The sequence below is a fragment of the Ochotona curzoniae genome, unplaced genomic scaffold (assembly GCF_017591425.1).
Source record: "Ochotona curzoniae isolate NIBS_2020 unplaced genomic scaffold, NIBS_Ocur_1.0 contig_883, whole genome shotgun sequence".
Taxonomy (NCBI): Eukaryota; Metazoa; Chordata; class Mammalia; order Lagomorpha; family Ochotonidae; genus Ochotona; species Ochotona curzoniae.
This window is the reverse complement of record NW_024466599.1, coordinates 15,991,952-16,016,589: the sequence shown is the minus strand read 5'-3', so window position 1 is coordinate 16,016,589 and position 24,638 is coordinate 15,991,952. Positions and strand designations below refer to the sequence as shown.

Sequence of the window (24,638 nt, the reverse complement as noted above, 5' to 3'; positions counted from 1 at the left end):
TTGAGTCTGTCTTGCATCCCATTCAGCTTTTGTTTCCACCAATGGGTACTGCAGCCTAGCTTGGCCTAACAAACCCCACTATCCAGCCCATGCTTATGCTGATGGGTGCTAATGCCTGTCCAGCCAGGTCCACTCCCTGCTTAGCCCTGGCACCTGCAAGTGTTGGTGAGTTCTGCATTCCAGCCTGTCTTGGTCCATCATCACCACCAATTCTCATGCAAATCATCAGATGCTGTAGCCCCGCAGAGATGAGCCTACAAATCCGCTCTAGAATTTGCCCCAAGATCTGCTTCTAGTGTTTTGTTGGATGTCAAACTGACATGGGCCACGCCCTGCCCAACATTCACAGCTGGATGCTGTTGCCTAGCCAGGCCAGGCATGTCTCCAGTCCCCGCTTTTGCATGTGTCAGCAGGTGGCAAGTGATGTATTTAGCCCGCCCAGGTCTCACACATGGACAGGAGCCTTGGCTGACCCAGACATGCCCTCTCGTTAACCGCCTCTATACCACTCAGCTTCAGATCTCTCGCCTACCTGTGTATACAGTGGCCCAGTCTGTCAGAGCCCCTTGTCAAACATGCCCTCAGCAGTCCTCATTCCAGTATGTACCTAGGCCCCCTTCCTTGGGCAATCTACAGTGTCCCCCATACCTGGGACAACAGGGTGATGTGTTCTGGCCTGGCGTTCCTCAACTTCCCCACAGAGGCAACTATGTTGACACAGCGGTATAGTTAACACAGATTTGGTATTAACCAGGCCTAGAAAGCCTGCCACCTATTAGCTGCTTTTTTCCCAGCAGTGTAACATTTGCCTAGGTGTAAGGCAACCTAGACATTTACCAATAACTGCGGGATATGTATTTATTTCTGTATTACATATACACATATATCTTAGTACAATACCTGGCATAATAAATTACGAATATAATAAGTTATTCACTGTTGCTATCATCAACCTTCTGCTTGTATTTCTTACACCTTGTATTAGCAGCTTGATAAGTTATTAAAACTGTCATCATCCTCATTCACCTCAGATGTGTCTAGGATGGCTAGATCTAGTAGCTGTGGTATTGTAATCAGCAAATTACTCAGATTGCTATCTCAAAGTCCTCTTTAAAATTTAAAGTGAATTCTTTCATAATGAGGAACACTTTTGTCTTTCCCATAGTAACATGCATTTTTCCCTCTCATCTTACAGGAGATGGAAAGAACAGTTCATACGTTTGAGACATTTCTATGAACTTCTCAAGATGAGTGGGTTACCGTCTCCAATCTGCTCCTGACCGAGCAGCCTTCTGAGCCATTCAACTTCGAATTGCACCAATTATGTGCAGAGCCTCGGTGTAAAGTGCTCTCTCACTCATTCTTCTCTGTTGAATTTGGTGCTATTGTCTCAGGTACCTGAAACCAACCAGCCTACAAGAACCAAACAGAACTTCAGAAACTTGTTGTATTTTCCACAAATAAAAAATACAACCCCACAGCTTGGAGATTTTGGTGCTACAGAAACTGCTTTCGCTTCTGCTCCTCTTCTTGTGCACTCTCTTTTGGAAGACTTCTCTCTGAGGGAGCAGACCAGCAAATAGGAGGAAACTGGATGAGGCAGTTCTAACTGTGTTGAATTGTTTAAACAGCGGGCATCCTGTTTTGGTTTCTGTTTTCTTTTCTTTTTTTTTTTTTTAGCCCCTTTTCTCATATTCCCTACCCCCTTTCTGGGTAATGAACTGATTCCTGTTTTAGAGTTGGCTCTGGTATATTCTGGTGGGAAATTGAAGAAACTGGATGAAATTAGATTAGGCTCTTTAGAACTGCCTTTAATGTGCCTTTTATTAATTTGAGAAAGATAAGGCTAAACTGAATTAGCTTGTTTGTAATGGATAAATTAGAGTGTTTTCTTTGGTCACAACCTTGAAAATAAGTTTTGATAACTCTGTGTCATTAAAAGACAACTAACGTTTTGGCATTAAATGCCTGTTGCGTTCTCAAAGCGCAATCAAGACACTCGGTAAGCCACATAGTATGCTAAAATCGTTAAGTTTTCCTGTGTGGTCTGTTTCTGTTTAAGAAACAAAGTAATAATAATTATTTAAAAAAGAGAAAATGTAATACACAGTCATGAGAAAAATCACACTTTTCAGTATTGCTGACAATGGTGACCCCTAATGAGTAGATGACGACCATTCTTTCTTCTGTCGGTGACAACTTAATAGTTACTCATGTTTGAGTTCCTAGAGAGAAATGTACAGTAAATTATTACTGCTTTGTTTTAAAGCTGGAACTTGCCAAATGGACAGAAAAGAGAGGAATTTGTCAGAGTCTCCGTGAAATTCATTTTCTGGTTGTGTAATTAATTGCCAGTGAATGCTGGTATGGTCCTTGAATATCAGTGTTACTGCTTAAATCCCTTCCCATAAGCTGACCTTCACAGCTCTTCATTTTGGTAGGAACTCATTTTGGCTATTGCTGAGTGATTTCTGTGAATTGTATTTATCTGAAATTAATTATGGGTTACTAGTTTTACAAAACTTTCTGCAAATTTGGAGGCACAGTCTAGGCAGTTGCAAAGAGGCAAAGGGAGTGCAGTGAGATTTTTTTTTTTATCAGATGATTTTTAAATAAGTTAGAAAATTATGCTGACAAGTTGGCTTGCTATCTTGATTCATTATAGCTATGGGCCGCAGGTGTGTCTTTCCAATATATGCAACACATGTAGTTTGCGTTTTAATTAGGGCAAATGGTCTTGGACTACTGCAGAGATATTGAGCTACCTCAGCTTTTTGTAATTTAGTTACAGTTACCAGCAGTGTTTGCAGAGTCCTGGAATGACTTTGACACCGTGGACTCGCAGAAGCTAAGGTACCGGTCTCCTTGTCTCTGGCTGTTTTGTGGAGGGCAGGAAGCACACTGCGGCAGTCGTGTCCTGCAGTGATCCCAAGTGCTTCTTCGCATTTACATCGAATGCCTTCTAATACTAGCTTAATTTTTTTAAAATGCCACTTGTTTTCTTTATGCTTAATGAAGTTTTCATAATATTCAGTTAGTTATGTAATTCAAGATGCTAACCATGTAGACACACTGTATTTTTTAAGGTGGGCAAGTGCGATTATAATGAACCATTTTAAAGGGGAGGTTATTTGAAACCTCTAATTTGATTATTGGGAGGATTTTCATGCTTTCTTTAGTATTTATTACCATCATACTGGTTCAGACTATTTTACTGTCTAATACATTATTAGCATTTTGTATTTTGATGGAAATTGTTACAGAATTTAAAGATTTGATGAAATAAGATGTAGCAGATTTTTTGTAGTAAGTTTCTGGTAAAAGGGTTTTTTGCAAGTCTCAGGTTCTTGCTGCACTATTTTTTTTTAACTATTTATTCCAGTTACTCTAATTCAGCAGCATTCTGTTCAAGTAACAGCAGCACTTGTGAAAGGAAAAAAAAAACGCACATGTTCTTAGTAGGTTACTAAATTTGTACACGTTAATTAAGATTTTAGCCATCAGTGAGTTTGACAAGAGAAATTTATTTATGTTTGGCATTAAAATGCTTTAAAGGTCTTTTTAAAATTTTTAATCTTTAATGTAAATGAGAAAATTGGAGACAACCTCAATATAGGAACTGCCATTTTGAACAGTATAGGTCTTAAAGAGAAAGCCAGTCTAACGCCAAGGGGAGAAAAAAATGGCTGACATTGTACCAACTCTTCTGATCCCCTTTCCCTCCAAAAAGAAGTACTCTATAGCAGTTTTGCTTATGTTACCGAGACATCTGGTGGTCCTATAGTTTAAAGCAGCTTGTAAAATTATCCAGGTAGACTTGGTTTTGTTTCCCTTTCTGTAAGTTCTTGATTTTGCTGTACAGCATTGGCAAAACCGTGTATAAATTGACCTCTTATTTCCTATTGTGAGCATTATAAATGATAAGCTCCTGTGTAAAACTTTACTCCCGGTTCCCTAGAATATGTGTCACAGCCCAGCCCAGCAAATATTTCGTGCTCGGCTGTGGGATCTCGGGAGCTGTTTTGAATATGATGGAACCACATTAAGGTTGAAACTGATGGCTGTGGAATTAATTGTGTTTTTGAGCTTGAATCTCACCTGTGATTAATTTTTAATGTTCTTTCATGACTTGATTTTTTTTTCATATGCCAATGTATTTGTAGGTTTATTGGATTTATTTTTTAGGGAGCGGGGTGGTAATTTCTTCTCTCTTTTCTTTTAATTGAGTTGGATCAGCTATGGTGCTATTCAGTAGGTATCTTCAGTGTCAGTTCCCGTAGCTGAATGCCATTGTTATTATAATTATTATTTGTAATCATATTGTAAGCTTGCATTTGGGCTTATACCTGCATCTTTTGTATTTTGTACATTTGGTTACTTAGACGTTGGGAGTCCTAATTGGTTTCAGTCATGTAAGTCTACTTTGTAGATCAAGTAGGCTTCATCAACTATGTTCTGTTTTGGGTTATGTAGTTTAATTTAGAATTGTGTTAAAATGATGTTTTGCATTTGACTTCATTTTACATTAGTTTGAAGTAAATTATTTAATTTTTGAATTATGGAATTTGAACATTTACTGTAATTTGTAATATAACTGCTGTGAAATACTTGAATAAAGATGATAAGAAAAGCATGTCTTTCTTTAGCTTTAATTATGATTCCTGTTGACTGCAAGTGTGCTGCTGCTTTTCCAACTGATTTAATCTATTTTATAGATAAGGCATTTTGATGCCTAGTAAGCCCCTAAAATAATGCTAGGTGTGCCCTTTAGATTTTAAGTATAACTCAGGAGTTTTTAGCTGAAAGCCTTTTCTATTGAAAATGTAGTTTTAATTCTGTTAAAAATTGTCTAAAATAAGACACATAGAAAGCAGCTAATTGATCACTTCTAGAATTTAGCTTTCTAGCTAGTGTTTAGATAAAGCCCTCGTGATTGTATTTGAGGCTCAAACCAGTCTTTAGGACTCTAGACATGAACATGTTTTATTTAGCCAGGTTGAATTTCCTTAAGACTCAAAACTGCAAAACCAGGGGCTAATATTGAGGTATCTATTTTATCTTCTGCCTCTACCTTAACATCTGCAGTTATCGCTTAACATTTTTTTTAAAATTTTTGGTCCATTGAGCTTTTATGTATATGTTTGCTACATCCCCAGAAAAATAATCCCAAGATTTTTCCTCCTGTGTGCTTTCATCTTGCTTCTTCCATGGTCCATCATGGCAGCTGAGATTGAAACCAAGCTGGCAGGATGATAGCAGATTATTCTGTCATTTTTCTAGCTCTTCTAGCTGCACCTCAAATCTGGGGCTGATCACTCCACACTTGTTTTGCTTGCCCGTGAGGTTCGTGGCAGTCTTCCCAGCTCTGTGATCATCAGTAGCCATGCTTCATCAACATGGGGAGGAAATGGAGGATGATGACCTTGGAGCACAGCCTGATCAGCCCCTGGCGCTTGCCTCGTTTCTCAGCATTGTTGCTGCTCTTCAAAGCATTGACCAGGACGTTCATGCGCACCATTGTGGAGGCACGGAAAGGTGGCGAAAAGAGTCTTAAATTTTTTTTTAAAGATTTATTTATTTGAAAGGATGAGTTAGAGATCGTCCATCTGCTGGTTTGCTCCCCATATGACCACAACAGCCAAAGCTGGGTGGGGCAAAAGCCAGGAATCAGTTTATTCCAGATCTCCCATGGCAATCAAGGTCCAAGTACTTGGCTACCCTCTACTGATTTCCCAGGCACATTAGCAGGAATCCAGATCAGAAGTTTAGCAGCCAGGGCTTGAACTGATGTCCATGTGGGATGCCATAATTGCAGAAGGTGGCTTAAGTTGCTCTGCCACTACTCCAGCCCCTTAATCATTTTAAGACTGTAATTTCTCCACGGGCCATGCCATGGCATAACATGCTAAGTTTCCACCTGCAGTGCCAGCATGCCCAGCATCCCGCATGGGCACGCTTTTGATCCAGCTTTCTGCTAATGGCCTAGGAAGGCAGTGGAGAAGAGCCCAAGTCCTTGGCCCCTTACCTATGTGGGAGGCTCAGACGAGGCTCTTGGCTCCTGATTTTGGCCTGACCTAGCCTTGGTCACCAGGGCCATTTAGGAAGTGAATAGCAGATAAAAGATCTCTGTCTCAAAGTATGTAACTGTGCCTTTCAAATAAAAATTTAAAAATCATTTAAAAATAAATATAAATTCTCTTACCTCCACATTCATATGTTAGCTATGTCCTGGACATGTATGTTACATAGAAGACATGTTTTCTGCACTCAGGTAATTTATATTCTGCAAGCAGAAATAAAATGCTAAATATATATTGGATACTTAATAGTACTGTATTTCTTGTTTTAAGACCCTGGAACTTTATTGGTTATCACAATACAAGTCTCATGGTGAGACTCAGTATGACTTTATTTTTCAAAATACTTTGAGGTCTGGACTGTTTATATGTACTCATTTCATTGTCTTTCACTCAAGCACTCCTAATCATTTGCATTAGGCTAGCTTACTAGGTGAAAGAATTCAAATGGAATTAAAGTATCCTTGGGACAATTTTGTACTGATCACAGTCCATCTCCTTTTCCCAGCTTTAGGAGTGCAGATAGGTGATGGTAGTTCAGCTTTCCCCTTTGTCTAACTTGTTGCCAGCTGTTAAAGCTAACTATTTTTAAAAGTTTTTTTAAATTTATTTGACAGGCAGAGTGATAGAGATCTACCACCTTTTGGTTTACTCTCCAGATACTCACGACAGCCTGGGCTGGGCTGGGCTAGGCCCAGGAGAGAGGAGCTCTCTTTGAGTTGCCCACATGATATGCAGGGATCCAAGTAGCTGAGCCATCATCTGCTGCCTCCCAGGAAGTGGTTTAGCAGGAAGCTGGATCAGAAGCAGGGGACTCAGTCTCAGACTCTTTGGTAAGAGAAGCGGGGGTCTTCAGTGGTGTCTTAATCCCACTGTGCCAAATGCCTGCCTCAGGTTGAGGGCTCCTATGGGGAAGTGCAGTTTGCATGTGATAGTCCTTGCATGTTTTTGAAAAGTACCACCATATGATGAAAATAGAACTTTAGAAATAATACTTTGGCAGTAATTTATGAAATAGAAAATAACTACTTCCTTTCAAGATGTGTTAGCTGTCTGCCATATGCCAAGTATGTGCCAGTCACTGGAGCTACAAAGTTGAGTGAAACAGTCTGCCCTTAGAAATAACTGTTCAGCAGACGAAGACATAGTAGGAAAAATTAAAAATAAATTTGATTAAGTGCAACGATAATGCTTTAATTGAGGAGCTGTTGGGGCATGGAGGAATTTAACTCACCCTAGGAGTTTGGGAAGATTTTTTTTTTTCTGAATGATAGCAAATCTTAACAATGTCTCAAGCAAAGAAGGAATGTAATAAAGATTTGGGAAAGAACATTCTAGGCAGATGGAACTATAACAAAGGCACAGGAATGAGCAGGCTTGTGAAGCTCAGGAACTATTCCCGGTTCTGATTTGCTTTAGGATAAAACGAAGAAGAAAGCAGTAATACATGTCAACAAGGACTCTATGTGTCTTGTATTCCATAGGAGAGATGCTGTAGATCCAAACTAGGGAAGTTAATTGTCAGCACGGTAAGAAAAGTGTCTACGAAATTTAGAGGTAAAATCAGAAGGGTTCGATGATTGCATGTTGCGGGTGAAAACTGAGTAGGATTGGAATTGTCCTTTGGTATCTGCCTGGGTGATCAGCTGTACGTAACCCGAGAGGTAAAGAATGCAGCAGTTCTGGACTGAGTGCCATTTTGGACTCCTTGACATCAGTTCCAGCAGACGTTTAGGCTGACAGTCTCTGGAGCTGGGGGCAGGCTCTTTGTAAGAAGCTGTTCAAACCCTGAGTATGGATGCTCAGCACTCAGGCAGTGCCTTTGAAGCCCAATGAAATGGTGGATAAAGCAAGATAGCCAAAAAGTTAGTGTCCCCGATCTTGAGGAGGAGAGGATATGGAATAAAATGGACCACAGCGTCAAATGCACCAGTGGAGGCCATTGATGTGTGTGCAAAATTGTCAGGAAGTCAGTCTGGTCATGAAAAGGAAGAAATGAGAGCCTAACTACAAAGGGACACAGGGTCAAGGAAGAGGTTGCGATAAAAGGGAAGAAATGGGGCATGTTTATATACTGAGAAGAAAATAAGAGTGGCTAACGTGTGGCAAGTGTTCTGGTTTCTAGGCCATCTTCAGAGGGCTTTACATGCATTAACTCATTTAGTTGGCACAAAGACTCCTAGTGCTGAAGGTTGGAGAACTGGTTTACCAGCAGAACCAGGCTTGGAATCCTAGCGTTCTAACCTAAGGACCTCATTCCTTACCACATCCCTGTATTGATGCACAAGAAAGCAGAGTCCCTCAGGGGAGCACTGATCCTTAGAGTGAGGGAGTTTTCTTGGGGAGAACAGAAGTGGGCCGCAGGCCAAAGTGTAGCTTCAGAGGTGGGACAGGGTATTCTAAAGTCTAGGAAATGAATACCCAACAACTTAAAATTGTCTCCATTAAATATTTATTTGATTTAAATGCTTAAAACAAATGTGTAGATCAGGTATGAATTATAAGCTGCAGTGTGGTTAACACATGGGTGCTCCACCCAGAAGCTCTTCCTCTGCTGCATTCTCATTGAAATCGGAGTTCTCCCCAGAGTCAACCTCTGTCCTGTTTGTAATAGTAATGTCTCAGCTTTTCTTTTTGCTGTTGACCTGCGTGCATTTTTAAGCGTGACATTAAAGTTCTTGTTTTTCTCCCTTGTCTCTTATATGTCTTAGTCTACAGATTTCCTTTTCTATCTCCTTGCCATTCATTCACTGAGGAAAACCGTGTTCTACTGAATTTGTTACAGTCTGGATTTTGCTGATGGAGTCCAATGGTGAGGTTATGTTAATGTTTGCATGTCTTCTAATCTCCTATAAATTTTTAGGTGGATGTGGGGTTGTAGTATTTCACCAGTGGCCCAGTAGCTAGTGAGCTCTTGTAATGTGGTCAGTCCAAACTGAGATATGTAATATGTGTAGACATTCACTAATTTTGAAGATTTAATATAAAAATAATCTCATACATTTACTATATTTATGCTGTTAAGCTAGTATTTTGTTTACCTGGAGCAAGTTACATGTATTAAAAATAATTTTTACCTGATCCTTTTTCCTTTTTATAATGTATCTACTTGAGGGTTTAAACAGATATGTGGTTCGTGTTATACTTGTTTTGGTGATGTTATGGCTTTAGTAGGGTCCAGTTTTTGTTTAAGTTATTGTTCTTTGACTTAACCTGACATAGCACAGTGTTAGCTCCTGTGTATTTCTTTTTAAAGATTTATCTTATTTTCTTGGAAAGTCAGATATACAGAGAGGAGGAAAGACAGAGAGGAAGATCTTCCATTAGCTGGTTCACTCCGTAAGTGGCTGCAGTGGCCAGAGCTGCGCCCATCTGAAGCCAGGAACCAGCAGCATCTTCTGGGTCTCCTATGTGGGTTCAGGGTCTCAAAGTTTGGGCCATCCTCTAGTGCTTTCCCAGGCCACAGGGAGCTGGACGGCAAGCAGGGCTGCTGAGATTAAAGTCAGTGTCCATATGGAATCCCAGTGTGTGCAAGAAGAGGACTTTAGCTGCTAGGCTACCACACTGAGCCCAAACCCCATGCATTTTTGTGATTGACTGCAATGGTTGACACTCTATGCCTGCATCTCTCAGTTTGTAGCATCTGCAATATAATGTATTCTAACGTAATCACTCCCTATCATTAGTGAAAAATTCTACAAAGAGAAAGGTATTTTTCTTTTATCTTGCTGTCCAATAGTATAAGTAATATAGGAAAGGTAGAATTAGACTTTTTAAAGATGGATTTATTTGAATGACAGTGTGACAGAAAAGGAGTTACACACACACATTTGTCATTTGTACTTCAGTCTGTTGGCGTGCTCTCCAAGTGATTACAGCAGCCATGTCTGGGCCAGGCTGAGGCCAGGAGGAGAAACGCCATGTGAGTGGCAGGGACAAAGCGCTTGGACCATGTGCCTTTGTCTTCTCAGGTGCATTAGTAGGAAGTTAGTTGGGAAGCTGAGTAGCTGGAACTCAAACTCTGACATGGGGTACTTAAGCCCCAGTGCTTAAGTCATCACCTTTATATACCAGTATGAGAAAATTGCTGTCTCTATCAGTTTAAAGACTATGAACTAGAATTTCATGCTTAGCATCATTATGAACTCATCAATTTAAATGTAAAAGTATTTGAATATGTTGCTACTATTATATTTACTGCTATTAAAATATTCCCATTTTAAATCTGGGTGAATCTTCTTAGCTCCTGACTGCTTTAACGTAACTCTACTAGTCTTTGCTACTCTAAGTCTCTGTTGGTCTGTGCTGATATAAAATTTTGTTTCAGGGATTGGAAGTTTGTCCTTTTATTTTCTTGGGCAGTGTCATCTTATTTAAAAACTGGTTTTTGGTTTTTGGTTTCAGGATTTTCTCTTATTCCTTCAGCTTTTTTTTTTCCCATTTCTACTCCTAAATTTACTTCTATCCACTTGCTTTATGCTACTTTCTGAAAATGGAAGATTAGATGATTGATTTGAGACCTTTCCTAAAACCTAAGTAGTTAGCATTAAAATTTTTTCAACATTACTGAAGCTCAATCCTATGTGTTTTTAAAACGATTGAAACATTTATTTATATAATTGAGAGAGACAGAATAGAAAGATGTTCCATCTGTTGGTTCACTCCTAAAATGTCTGCAATGGCTGGGCCAGGCCAGTCAGTACAGAAGCCTGGAACTGCACCCAGGTCTCTCTGACCACTGCCCAGATGGGTTGCCAGCCTGACAGGTGACAGCTTGATGTCCTGTGCTACAGCCTCAGCCCCTGGGTCCTACACATTTGACATGCTTTCTTTCCATTTTCTTTCTGTTCAAAATGGTTTCTATTTTCTGCTGGAACTTGTGTGTAGTCTCTTATTTAGATGTATACTGTGTCATTTTCAAAAATTTGCTTTTCTTAGATTTTGTTGTTGATTTCTCATTTAATTCTGTTATGGTCAGAGAATATGGTTTATCTGATCTGAGTCCTTTGGAATTTATTCTGGCTTGTTATCCAGAATCAACTGCATTTTGGTGCAAGTTAGATGTGTACCTAAACTGTGTTCTGTTGTTATGGGTACGAGTGTTCTGTAAGCTGCAGTTGGGTCCCCTGGAAGCCTCTTGGGATTAGGGTGTGCTGGTTCCTGCCGATGGCCTGTCTGCTGTGTCTGCCACTAAGGGAGCCCTCTGGGGCTCCGGGAGTGCCATGTGCACTCTCAGTTCAGCCTTGCCTTCACTTGTTTTGAGGCCCATAGTTAGTGCCACATTTAGGATGATTACATCTTCTTGATGAATTGAACTGCTTATCATGATGAAATAACCCTCTTTATCCCTTCTATCTGGTTTTGTGCACAAATCTATTATAGCTCTTACTGATACAATTGCATCTTTTTTTTTTAAAATAAGTATTTAGGTGGCATAGCTTTTTAAATCATTCTTGCTTTTCTTCCCTTAGCCTGTCTGTTATCTTTCCATATGTATGTCAAATGTCAAACCTCTGGCAAAGTTAAATATCAAATTAGTTCTTATTAGAAATTGGGCAGTATCCCATTCAGTAAAGTGGAGTGGATGTTTCTTTGCATTGAGTGGAGGAGGTTGGCCTTATGATCAGAAAAGGGCTGAAGAAAACAGAAACAATGATTGATAGGCTGGTGTTGTAATACAGCCCATTAAGCTGTCCCTTGCAGTGCCAGCATCCCATTTCAGGGTCCTGACTGCCCTGTTTAGCATCAAATGAGTTCAGATTACTATCTTTATAGGGTTAAATCATGGACTTCATGTTATGTCTGTTCAGAAAAACTGGGCCCTATGTAACTGGCTGTTATGAATATCCTTTTCTTTCTTTTATACAGATTAATTTCCGAGTTCAATTTGATTATGTGACACTTAAGCATAAGTGACATTGTTCGAGTTTGGCCTGATCTGTGGCGCTTAGTGTAGGAACAGCTCATTCTAAAACAATAACCTCCCATCAATTTCACTTAAGATAGGCAATTCTCTTCCCCAGCAAGGAGAATTATAGCTCACATTATTCTAAATACTAATTTATTTATGTATTTGTAAATCCACAAATACACATAAATAGATATGTAAGAACTCATATCACCAGAGCTTGAACTGCACTAACTGGAATTCAAAATTTGTTGACCTTGTTGTTTTCAGTATACAGTGTACAGCAGTGAACAAGTATACTCGTATTTTATTTCTCCTCTTTTTTCTTATGCAAAAAGATAGCTGATGTAGATACTCCTTTTTTAATTGAAGTGCCGTTCAGTGTAGTTTTGCTTCCCTGAAAATCCCTTATGTGCTATTACATCATTCCCTCCCTTTCCTCTGACAACCCTTGTCATGTTTTAAATTATTGGTTGATTTGAAAGGCTGAGAGGGAAAGAGAAAGGGAGAAAGAAAGAATTGCCTGTCTTCTAATTCTCTCACCCAAAGCTTCAACAGCTGGGGTTGGAGCAGGCTAAAGCCAGGAGCTGGGAACTCAGTACAGACCTCCTGCAAGGGTGGCAGGGACCCACGGACTTCAGCACAACTGCTGCCTCCCAGGGTATTAGCAGGAAGCTGGAGTCAGGAGCTGAGCTGGGGTTCCCACCCAGGTGCTCCAGTATGGAATGTGGCATCTTAACCAATATGCCAGATGCCTGCCCCACTGAGGAGTTTGCTCTCTGCATAGTTTTGCCATCTTCAGAATGCCATACAGTTAGATCCTAAAGAGTGGCGCCTTTGCAGTTGGCTTCTTTAACCTCATGATATGCATCTTGGGTTCCTCCTTTTCATTTTCTGGCGTGGTTGTTCATTTCTTCTTAGCACTGAGTAATATTCCATTGTGTAGAAATGCCAATCTGCTATCCACCTGTTGAAGCCCATATTAGTTGCTTCCAGATTTTGGCAGCTATGAGCAGAGCTGCGGTACATATTCATATGCAGGTCTTTGTGAGCGTATATCCAGCTTGGGAAAATACCAAGTATTGCGACTACTGGATATTTAGTATTGTAAGAAACTGCCAGACTCTTCTAAAGTGGCTGAATGATTGTGGATTCTGCCAGCAATGCATGAGAATTTCTTGCATAGCATCTGGTGTTGTCTGTTTTGGATGTTGGCTCTTCTAATAGGTATATAGTGGTATCTCTTTGTGTTGTAATTTGCAATTTGCTAATGACATGGTTGAGCATCTTTTCATTTGCTTATTCGTAATCTGTAGACAGTGAGATGTCTGTTTCTGTCTCAGTTGTTTGTTTTCATATTATTGAGTTTTAAGAGTTCTTTCTATGTTTTGGATGCCAGTCCTTAATCAAATGAGTGTTTTGCAAATATTTGTTCCCAGTCTGTGGCTCTTCCTCTATTTCTCTTAACCATTGTCACAGTTTTACTTCTCCTTTGTCTATAGTAGTATATTAAAGTTTGTGATCTATAACATAAATGATATTTATAGCTACTTATAGTTGGGATCTTTTTCAATTTTAAAAAACAATCTCACCATCTCTTTTTTTAACTTGGTGTGTTTGGATTATTTATTTTGATGTATTATTTTAAATTGCAGTAAAATACACAGAACATACCATTGGCCAGCTTGAGTGTTTTTAAGTGCGTAGCTCAGTGGTATTAATCTATTCACACTGCTGTGCTGCCATCAGCAGTGGTCCGTCTCAAAGTTTTCATCTTGCAGAACTGACTATGCACCCATTCAGCACCTCTTTTCCACCTGGCCTCTGGCAGCTGCCTTCCTGCTCTCTAAATCTGCTCCTCTTGGGGGCTCAGGTCAGTGCACTCTTGGCACTTTGGATCGTTTTGCGTCTGGCTTTTTTCGCCTGGCACCAAGTCCTCAAGAATTGTCATGTTGTTGCACATGTCAGCATCCTTGCGCCTTCAGGCTGACAAGTAGTTGAGCATACGTTTGTGCAGTTTTATTTACCCATTTATCTTTCCACATACTTGGGTTGCCCCCACTTTTTGTCTACTGCAAAGACTGCTGTGAAATGTGTGTGTACATGTTATCTCTTCATTTCTTTTGTATATGTACCCAAAAATCAAATTGCTGCATCATATTATAATTCCATTTTTACTTGTTTAAAGAGTTACCGTAGAGTTGTTCATGGCACCTGTCCCATTTTGCACATCTCTCAGCAGTGTACAGCCATACTGACACTTAGTTTTCTGTGGTTTTTTTTTTCAATGCAGCAGCCATTCTAATGTGTGTAAAGTCGACTACATGTATGTAATTGCTAAAATGTTTTTTTTAACAATTTTTTTTATTTTGACAATTGCTAAAATGTTTGGTTTAACTTTGCCACCTTATTATTATGTATTTTCTATTTTTCATTTAGTGTTTACTCCTCTGATTTCATTTTAATTATTTAGATATATTATTTAAATATTAAATATTTTATAAAGAAAAATTCATTTGTTTGAAATCAGAGTTAGAGAAGGAGGGGGAGAAAGAGAGAAAGAAACAGGGAGAGAGAGAGGGAGGGAGGGAGGGAAGAAGAGAGAGAGAAAGAGTGAAATAGCCATGGCTAGACCAAGCTGAAGCCAGGAACTTAACTCAGTTTTCCCTCTCATCGGGTTCCACTGGTTTCCCAGGCACATCAGCAGTGAGCTGAATTGGAAGAGGAGCAGCCAGAACTTAAACTGGCACCCATATGGAATGCTGGTGTTGCAGACTGGCTTAACCCATGTGCCACAGTGCCAGCCCCCTAAGTAGTTCTTTAAAAATGTGTGTATACATGTGATTGGGGGGGAGCACACCCATCTGCTTGTTCCCTCCCCAGATGCCTTTAACAGCTAAGCTTGGGCCAGACCAAAGTTGTGACTCAGTAATGTCATGCATGTCTCCCACGTGAGTGGATGGGACCCAACCATTGTTGTCTCCTAGGATGTGCGTTGTTAGCAGGAACCTGCAGTCAGGTACAGAGCTGAAACAAACTCAGAATATGCAATGTGGCCATTGCAAGAGGCATCACAACTGCTCAGCAAACACGTGTGTGTGAGACGCCTCTGTAGGGTGTGTCTCTTTAGGAATCTCTCTAGACTTAAACATAGCTAAGTTCACCATCTGCCTAAAAGTTCAATGTTCTACTTTAAATAAAATACAGAAATCTTGGTGCTCTGCTACATGAATTAATTCACAAACGTTAAAAACTCCTTCAGAAAAGGTTAACTATGTTTGTTTTCAGCAATTTAAAATATTTTTCGGCACCTAAAGAGTAAACAACACATTTACATAAACAGTATTGTTTCCATTGCCTGCAGCCCAGCTTGTCTTTTTCTGCTTGGCAGTGCTTTCCAGGTGGGTCTAGAAATGACAATTTCTCAGCTTCCCTTCATCCCAGAATGTCTTCATTTTGCCTTTCTTCCTAAAGCACTCATCCGCCGGACATAGAATACTGGGGTAACAGTTCTTTCAGCACTTTGAAAAGTTAGTTCATGACCTTCTGGCCGCCGTGGTTTCTGATGAGAAAGCCATAGCTACTTAAATTACAGGTTATGGAATGCTCTGTTTGTGTCTGGTTGCTTTTTGACATTTTTGTTTTCTTCATGTTGCTACTTTTTGCCATTGGATTGGGCTGCACTGGGGTGCAGATTTCTTTGAATTCATCGTGTTTGGGATTTGCTCATCTTCTTAGCCTTGGGTTTGTGTGTTCTGCCTCGTTTGGGATGTTTTCTGTCCCATTTCTGCAAATTCTCTGTCCACTCCAATGTCTTACTCATCTTCTGTTGGGATTTGGTTAGCAGAAATGCTGGAACTTTCCATAAGGTCCAGCAGGTCCCTGAGGCTCTATTCAATTTTTTTTTAAATGGGTTAAAAAAAAAATTGTTGTTTAGACTGGAGAACTTAAACTTTTAAAAATTATTTCAAAAATGATTTTAAAACGATTGCAAACCTTGTGTTTGCAATTATTGATTGCTTTTCTTCTTCAGAGTTGCTTAATGCATTCCTGGTGGTTTGCAGGATGTTCTGAATAGTAGTCATGAGAGTCTGGGCCCAGTTAGGGTTTTGTGGAAGATACAAACATTTTTCTATCTTAGCAGACCATCACCCTGGGTAGGTTCAGCCCCAAAGCCCCAGCCTAGCTGCTGTAAACTGTGTATCCACTTCCAGGATTGCAGATGTTGTAGTGCTTTTATCTTTGATTTGTGTGGTAGGCTGACTGATGACTTTGCTGAGATGTCCATGGCCATTGGGCCGACACTGTAGCCTAGCATGGTAAGTTGCCACTTGAAGTGCTGGCATCCCATATAGGCACAGGTTCAAGTCATGGCTATTCTGTTTCTGACCCAGTTCCCTGCTAATGCATCTGATAAAGCAGCAGAGGATGGCTCAGGTCCTTGGACCCATGCACTCATCTGGAAGAACGGGAAGAAACTCCTGGCTCCTGGCTTCAGACCTACCCAGCTCTGGCTGTTGTAGCCATTTCGGGAGTGAACCAGCGGATGAAAGATCTCTCTTCCTATTCTTGTCTCTGTCTCTAACTTTGCCTTTCAAGTAAATGAGTACATCTTAAGAAAAAAAAAGCAAAATGTGTCTGAGACCTAATCCCCTGAGCCTGTGACTATGTCACCTTAGGCGATGAAAGGAATCTTGCAGGTGTGACCAAGGGACCCCCCAGAGGGTTCCAGGAGTGTCAGAGTTAGGAGAAGGAGGTGTGGAGACTGAGGATGCGAGGCGGCCTCTGAAGAGGGATGAAGGACCAGGAGCTGGCGTGCAGCAGGCCTCTGGGCACTGGAAGAGCCAGGACCTAGATTTGCCCCCAGACCCTCCAGGGGGAGCCGTTGTCTGCCATCGCCGTGTGTGATGTCAGCCCCTAAGACCCAGAACCTTGAGACAAAACACTTGCTGTTTTAAGCCCTATGTTTTTTGTTGATTTTGTACATTGTACATACGGGTCAAATTCAGCTTCTAATGTGCTGCAGTTGGGGCTAAGACCATGGTGTTGATGGGCTGTGTCAGCCCAGAGCCAGGGCCTTGGTCCTAGTGTTGATGGGCTGCGTCACTCAGGCCAAGGCCCTGGGGTTGCTACCCGAGTACAGGGGCCACGTAGGTGCCTTGGCTGGGGATACGTCCGAACACAGAGTGGGATTTCTGCATAGAATGGGGTCAGGTAGCAGATAGCAAACAGGCAAGCCACCACAATCCAATAGCAGTTGTGGTTTCAGTTACTAAATATCTGAATGTCCAGTTTCTCAGTAAATGGTACTTTGTTAAGCATCTCTAAAATGGTCTATTGTCTCCTGGGGTTCTGGAGCCACAAAGAAAGCTATAGGCTCAAGAAACTTTGGAACTGCTCGAAGAAAACTACATAAAGATTCCAGACAGGTGTCTATGGTTGCACGGTGCACAGAGCTTTTCCAACGTTCTCATCACAGCGATCAAGCAAAAAAAGAAAAGAATTTTGACACGATATAGTAGTGTTTCTAAACATTGTGTATAGTTGCTTTATTCATAGTTTCAGGTTCCTGGAGAAAGTGTTAGAAATGAATCACAAATTTCTATTTTAGCATTTTAATGAGTGCAAGGTATGTTAAGGAGACTTTATAAACAGAACGTCCCTTTAAAAGGGAATGTGACAATCCACAGTCGCATTGCATTTTATATGTGATGAAATAAAAGCTAATTTGTGGTGGGGAGTCTTGAATCCTTCCATATATTTAAAGAAAACATCACGAAGCTGTCAGCCTTGTCGTTTTTCCTACTTTAATAAAGAAATTTAACAGATTATGGAGCAAAGAAAGGAGTCATTACTCATCATACTATAAAATTTCATTTTCAGATCTTTGGGATGTTTTCTTCACACTAATTTCTGTATTGTTTGCACTTAAATATTTATCCACTGAAGCAATAAATCAAAGAAGTCATCAAAACCGAATTCCTCCTGCATTCTGAAGATTTTGTGGCTAGAATTGAAGGGAACTTTATATACCTGTTAATGAAAATGTTAATCTAATAAATCACTAAATAGCATGTATAATATGATTATTTAATGAAAATGCTAGGATGAATGTGAGCATTTTTAAAAGATTTATTTATTTTTGTTGGAAAGTTAGATTTCAAGAAAGAAGGAGAGACAGATAGGTAGATCTTCCATTCATTGGTTCACAACCCCAAGTGGCTGTAACGGCTGGAGCTGAGCCAATCCAAAGCCAGGAGCCAGGAGCCTCTTCTGGGTCTGCCATGCAGATACAGGGACTCCAGGCTTTGGACTATGCTCCACTGCTCTCCCAGGCCACAAGCAGAAAGCTAAAGGGAAGTGGAACAGGTGGGACACAAACTGATGCTCACATGGGATCCCAGCACATGCAAGGCGAGGACTTTAGCTGCTAGGCTATTGCTCTGGGCCCTATTTCCTTGTTTTTTAAAAGATGTTTGTTTGTTTAAAAGGCCTATGTGCAGAGAGAGAAGGATAGCAAGAGAGAAAGAGATTTCTTCCTGCTGGTTCACTCCCCAAATGACTGTAAGGACCTAGAGCCGGGTCAGTCCAAAGCCATGAGCCAGGAGTTTCCTCTGGATCTTTCACATGGGTGCTGGGGCCCAAGGACTTGTACTAACCTTCGCGTCTCTCCCCGGCTCATTAGTAGGGAGCTGGAAGAGAAGAGCAGCCAGGGCTCGAACGGGTGCCTATATGAGATGTCGGTAGCATAGGCCCTGTTATCTTTTTATTGGAACCCCAAAGTGGGGTTACCCAGTCCCTTGGGCTCTTGACAGGGGCCACCTGCCCCTTTGCAGTGAGTGAAAGGGCCACTCTGCCCTGCCGAGAATGTCACTGTGCCTCAGCTGCCCCTGGAGGCCGCTCTGTGCCGGTCTAGGGACCTAATGGAGTGGCAGGGCTGGACCTCATTGTCTTGAGTTTCATTATTTAACAACTACTCATGTTGAGCATTTTGCTGTATGTTGACCATCCGTGTTTTCTTTTTGTCAGTCGGGATCTACTTCTATGTAGCTTACTGAAATTGCTTAACACTGGCTGAATTTACAAGGGCTCTTGTATAAAGAAACGAGTCCTTTATCATATAGTTACAATTATTTTCCTGACCCCTCTGACCTGGGCTTTTTAAAAAATTGATATACATCCATGCTATGTGAACTCTCTCCTGTTTGTTGTAATAAACTTTCTCATTCAGGCACGGCACGGTAGCCTAGTGACTAAATTCTGGCCTTGCATGTGCCAGAATCCCATATGGGTGCCGCTTTGTGTCCCAGTTGCTCCACTTTCCATCCAGCTCCCGACTTGTGGCCTGGGAAAGCACTCGAGGATGACCCAAAGCCTTGGGACCCTGCACCTGTGTGAGAGACCCAGACGAGGCTCTGGCTCCTGGCCCCTGGTGCCAGGATTCAGATCGGCTCAGTTTCAGCCGTTGCAGCCACTTGGGGAATGAACCAGCAGACGGAACATCTTCTCTGTCTCTCCTCCTCTCTGTACATATGCCTTTATAATAAAATAATTAATAATAAGTAAATCTTAAAACATAACAAAAAACCTTTCTCATTCTCCATGTCAGGTCCAATGATGGGACTCAGACACTCTCCATGGTTAACCCTAACCCTAATCCTAATATAGTGGATGCAAAAGGCTTATATGTTGTAGGCTATTTTGTTTACCACAGAGTCAAGTCTAAATCAGACACTGCATCGAGGTGGACAGAATGTTTCCCGTGTGCTTGGGTTTGAATATGCGTGGTCCCTGTGAGGCCCAGGCTGACATTGAATCCCAACTCTAATCACCAACTCTTAGGACTGACAGTAGGAGGGACCTTTGAGGCATTCCTAGAACTCAGTTCTCATGACTGTATTGGCTTACTCATGCAATGAAGAGACACCATGGGGCACTGGGTTATCTGAGCAGACTTCTGGCAGGGCCCCGCTGGTTCCTGCTGGTAGGTATTCCAAGTCTGAGAGGGAGTCCGTGTGAGCCGGCTCTCTGTTTCTGGTTTTGAGGTTGATGACGTCATATGTCAAGGCGTTGGGGGCAGCCTCTAGCAGCAGAATGCTGCTAGCTGTGGTTTCAAGGTGGTCTGTATCCTCTGGAACACCTGTTGAAATGTTACCTGCCTTGTGAGGTTCTGAGAGGGCCGACTCTTCTGACGTTGGTGATTAGAAGTGAGGCTGTTGGGGGCACTAAGGGCTGGGACAACCCTTAAGGCTGTCCTTAAGGGTAAGGGTGGGAGACCCCCACGCACATGTCCCTGCCCGCTCTGTCTCCCCACTGTGGGATGTGCTGCCTCAACACTCCTCCAGCAAGGGAGCCAGCACCAGATGCGTCCCCTCTGCCTCGGACCGGAACCGTGTGCCTAAAGAGACTACTGTATAACTTACCCAGTCTGTAGTAACTTACACAATATTATTATTACTATTGGCCAGAGAAAACAGATGAAGTCACTTTGATTTAGGAAATGGGATAGCTTAAAAAGGCACTATCAAAACTCAGGCTAGATGTTTTTAACCACATTGTGATGGAATGGGTGATGGAATGGTGGGTCTGTGTTCTTCTGAGGATGTCCCGGCTCAGTGATACTGCAAATGAACAGGTCATCTGTGGAACCCTCTCCTAGCCACCCCACTGTCTCCTGTTAGATGTCTTTCTTGTGAGAAGGTCCCTGGGCACAGTGGGACTTGGCCACTATGATGTGGGTGCCTCACTGGGTGACAGTGCTGGTACACCAATCTTTTCCTGCCCATCTACTTAATGGAAACTGCTCTCACTGCCTGAAGCTGAGCCATTCCGACCGCTGGTCCCCATGGTGACTTGGAGTGAGGGAGTGTTTGTGTGGGTGCTCTTGGCATCGCAAAGCCTGTCTGAGTGACAAAGAACAGCCTTGGGCTCCACTGGCAGAGGCTGGAGCCACTTGAATCTGGGGAGTGGGGAGGGAGGAAATCGGGCTTTGCTCTTCCTGGAGGAAGCCTCCTGCATGTCCCCTTAAACCAATGGGTTGTCCAAAGAAATGGGGCCCCGGGGTGACACTGGAAGGAAGGCAGCTGTGAAGGTTCTGGCTGCACAAGTTTAATAGAAAGAGCACTTCCAGGGAGGCCCTCAGAGCCAACCCCTGAGTGTTTCCAAGTTTCTTTCAACTTTGACCTTCCGAAGACCTTTACTCTGGCTTCTGCAACTGCCTACGATCCCTCCCTCGCAGAGGGGCCCTTGTCTGTGTCACCTCCGAGGTCAACATCCATGGGTGGCAGCTGATGAGAGAGGAAGGGCAGGTGCCTCACAGGACACCCACACCCACCCTGACAAGAACGAGAGGACCACAGCGACGTGATGTTGGCTTCCGAGTCTAGATCTATAAATATATTTATTATAATATAACAAGAACTTAACAATAAACATATACTATGTACAATACCATTACGGAGAACCCTGTTTTGTATCATTCACAGAAACAGCCAGTTTTGCTCCAGTGTGATGGGTGAGGAGAGAAACGGAATTGCAGCGCCGTCCGTGCTGTCTCTCTGAGCAGTAACACCTCCTTTGGAGGTAGACCCACACCAAGGCTATCGCCAGCCCTGCCCCGGGCAGTTAGGAATTTGTGCTCCAGTCCTTGGGTTCACACTTGCACCCTGTTTGACATAAATACTTTCAATGACATACAATGTATGTAGGTTTGTGCTTATTACTTTGTTAAAAGAATAAATAATATTAAAAACTGCATAACGAAGCTCGGTATCTTGTCCGGGTGGGAGCCACGCTAGCCACGCTGCTGCCAGAAGTCAGCGCCAGGTGCCGGGACTGACTGACTGATGGGAAGCGGGTCCTGTCTCCTCTTCCTTGGAGATTGGTCCTTGGCGTGCCCTGACGGCAAGGTGGACTTCCCAGTTAGAAAAATGGCAAATGCATATTTGGTACCAACTTCGACTCAACAGTGTGGTGGCGGCGGCGGCATCCCCCTGGTCCTAGGATGGAGCTGGTGAGCCCCGGGTGAGGTCGGAGGCTGAAGGACTTAGGAGAAGGCCTTTCTCTTCCAAGCCACACCGTCAACTCCCTCCCAGCATCCCTTGTCTCAGATTAACTTGCAACAAGGAGAGTGATTCTGCCTTGCCCCTCGGGCCTCAGCTGTCCCCGTCCTGAGAGCTTTGTGGCAGGTGCCTCAATATATAGCTATGAATATCAAAAATAGTCTCCTGTGCTTTGCAGATGGGTCTTCGCCCTCCTTCCCTCCCTCCTTCCTTTCCCACTGGCCTAAGCCCTCAGCTGTACCTCATGGAGGGAGCTGGACTGGTGTCACGAGCCAGAGTGTGTTTTTTTCTAGGTCTGACAACGCCTCCAAGAGGCTCGGCTTGCATGGGGGGAGGGGGCAGGCTGGGAGTTCCTTTTTTTCTTTTTCTAAAAAATAAAACAGGGAGCCTTGCCCACCCCAGGAGAGATCCTCTATTCTGCATGTAGAAAAAAAAAAAAAAAGACAACAAAATAAGGGCACAGGCCCCCCTCTGGCACTGCCCACCAAGAGCTTAGGGAATTGCCACAGCATTCTCCCTCTGGGGGGCCCCACACCTCTCCTCTCTGTAACTTAAAAATGCCTGGTATCTCTAACCCATTCAGAGTGGGTAAGTGGAAGCCAGCGCAGCCCCTTGTCCATCTGCAGCAGGCCCGCGTGCCGAGTGGGGTACGGGAGGGGAATGTGGGAGTCACACACAGCCGACCCCAGCCAGCCCTGGGGTTCCGCACCCCGCCCCGCTTCACCCCCAGGCCTCGTGCTGCACACAGCACTGCCACTTGTTCGCTCTCGGCCACCGGAAGTGTAGAGTGGTTCAAAAAACAAAAGTGGGAATCAAAGTGATAAGGACACTTTGATCTTAACTCCAAGAGACGCCGCCTGGGTGACTGGTCTGCTCAGGGCTCCAGCTTGCTCGCCAGGAAGGAGAAAGCAGCTTCTCTCCCTCGGTGGAGAAAGAGCGCTACTGAGCCAGGCAGAGCCCGATGGCGGTGCCCGCTCCTGGGAGCGCCCTGGCCCTCCTACATTCAATGCAGACAGTACTCTTAATGTCTAGTGCAGAGTTCCTGGATTGGCTCTGGCCGGCCTCTCGTGGGTGTAGCTGGAAAAGGACGCTCGTGGGTCGTGTTGGCCTCACAGTCTCATCGTGGACTTCTGGCCGGGGGTCAGCCGCTCTGAATATACTTCTTGATCACGACGCAGCCGTGTCTGAACACGGGGCAGGGCATGTGGGGCAGGAGTGTCCACGAGTTGGTGGCAGGCTCATAGGCTTCCATGTTGCCCAGGGCGGGGCCCTCGCTGCTCACGATGCCGCCGGTGGCGTAAATCTTGCCATCGAGCACCACAGCGCTGGCAGAGAGGGAAGCAGGCAGAGTCAGGCACTGAGTGGCCCCTGGCCCCACTGGGGACGTGTGCATGTGTGTGTGCGTGTGTGTGTGCTGGAGACTGGATCCTCCCATTGCAAGAGGTTGGGGAGCTGGCTGCTCTCCTTTGCTCCCTATTGGGACCTGGAGTAGAAAGAACTCTTTTCTTCCAGTACCACATCAGAACCCCACACTAGGCAGGTGCCACCTTCTGTGTACAACAGGTGTTCCTGCAGGTCGTGGCCAGGGACAAAGGTGGGCTTCGAGGTGCCCATGCCTGGCTCAGGCCACTGGACCTTTTATGTACCCTGTACAGAGCCTGCTCAGATCGAGGTGAGAATGCAAGAGTGACACAGCAGGCAGGATATAAGGGGTTTGACTGCAACTGAACACATCCACTTGAATGGAAGACCTGCCCCAGTCAAGTCTGACCTCCCCACGGTGTCAGCCTGAGGCTGCTACCCACATGTGACCACTAGGGACCAGGCTAGCCCTGCGGGGTGACTGGCTGGTGGCCCTGACACTGGCCTGGTCCTGTTGCCTTTGTCAGCTCTTCTGGTACCAAGAGCTCTGGCTTTCTCCTCCTCTCTGCGCTTCTGCCCCTGTTGGATTGTGGCTCCCCCTTTATGCTGGCGCCCAGGGTTAGCACTGGCCCTGGCTAATCCATGTCAGCCTGTGGCCATTTTTCCCCCAGCTACTGGGACGTACTGCTTTCTAGAGGCTCCACTACCCCTGGACTATCTCCAACAGAACAGGTGAACAGCGTCCCCTCTAGTTTCCCCTCTTTGGGGTCTCCCTACATATTCCCCTTGTAGGTACTGAATGCTTGTCTTCTCTCCTCCCCTACCCCAGGGCATGTAATGACAGAAGCAGTGCTAACAAGCGGGCGGGCCTGAGCTCCAGCTCACATAGCAAGGATGCATGGCTTGTTATGAGCAAAGGCTGTGCCACTGTGGGGCCCCAACAGGTGCTTTGTGCTGTCCCCATGTGGAGATGCCACCTGTGGGAGGCGCAGCTGCACCTGCTGTGGTAATGCTGTTAACGGTTTCGTTCCTCCAGGTTCAGACAGGGCCTAGGCTGCAAGAGCAGGCACCTGCGTCCCCTCGCCTTGGGGCTCGGCCACCCAGTGGTGCTCTGCCTCCTGCTTCTCTCCTTCCCAGAAGGCCCCGGGTGTGCCTGAGCAGCACCTGCCTTGGAGACCCCAGAGCAGCTGGGCCTTGTGCCCCTTCCTCCCGGATCCAGCCTCTAAGGGC

General features: G+C 43.7%; 2 protein-coding genes and 1 pseudogene across 6 annotated transcripts in view; 1 reads left to right on the top strand and 2 right to left on the bottom strand.

The window, feature by feature from the left end:
- The window catches only part of ATAD2B (ATPase family AAA domain containing 2B), a 153,965-nt gene extending 149,335 nt beyond the window's left edge, over window positions 1-4,630 (top strand). For all 5 annotated transcript variants that reach the window (XM_040992904.1, XM_040992903.1, XM_040992906.1 and 2 more), the window contains one exon: window positions 1,196-4,630. In XM_040992904.1, coding sequence (XP_040848838.1) covers window positions 1,196-1,237 — 42 coding nt within the window. In that variant the 3' untranslated portion in view covers window positions 1,238-4,630. The remainder of the gene's footprint in view (window positions 1-1,195) is intronic.
- Window positions 4,631-5,104: 474 nt separating this feature from the next.
- LOC121164605 lies at window positions 5,105-5,521 on the bottom strand (annotated as a pseudogene).
- Window positions 5,522-23,043: 17,522 nt separating this feature from the next.
- Window positions 23,044-24,638, bottom strand: part of KLHL29 (kelch like family member 29) — a 250,149-nt gene continuing 248,554 nt past the window's right edge. Inside the window, exon 14 of the mRNA XM_040993941.1 lies at window positions 23,044-23,371. Within this exon, the coding sequence (XP_040849875.1) occupies window positions 23,188-23,371 (184 nt within the window). The 3' untranslated portion in view covers window positions 23,044-23,187. The remainder of the gene's footprint in view (window positions 23,372-24,638) is intronic.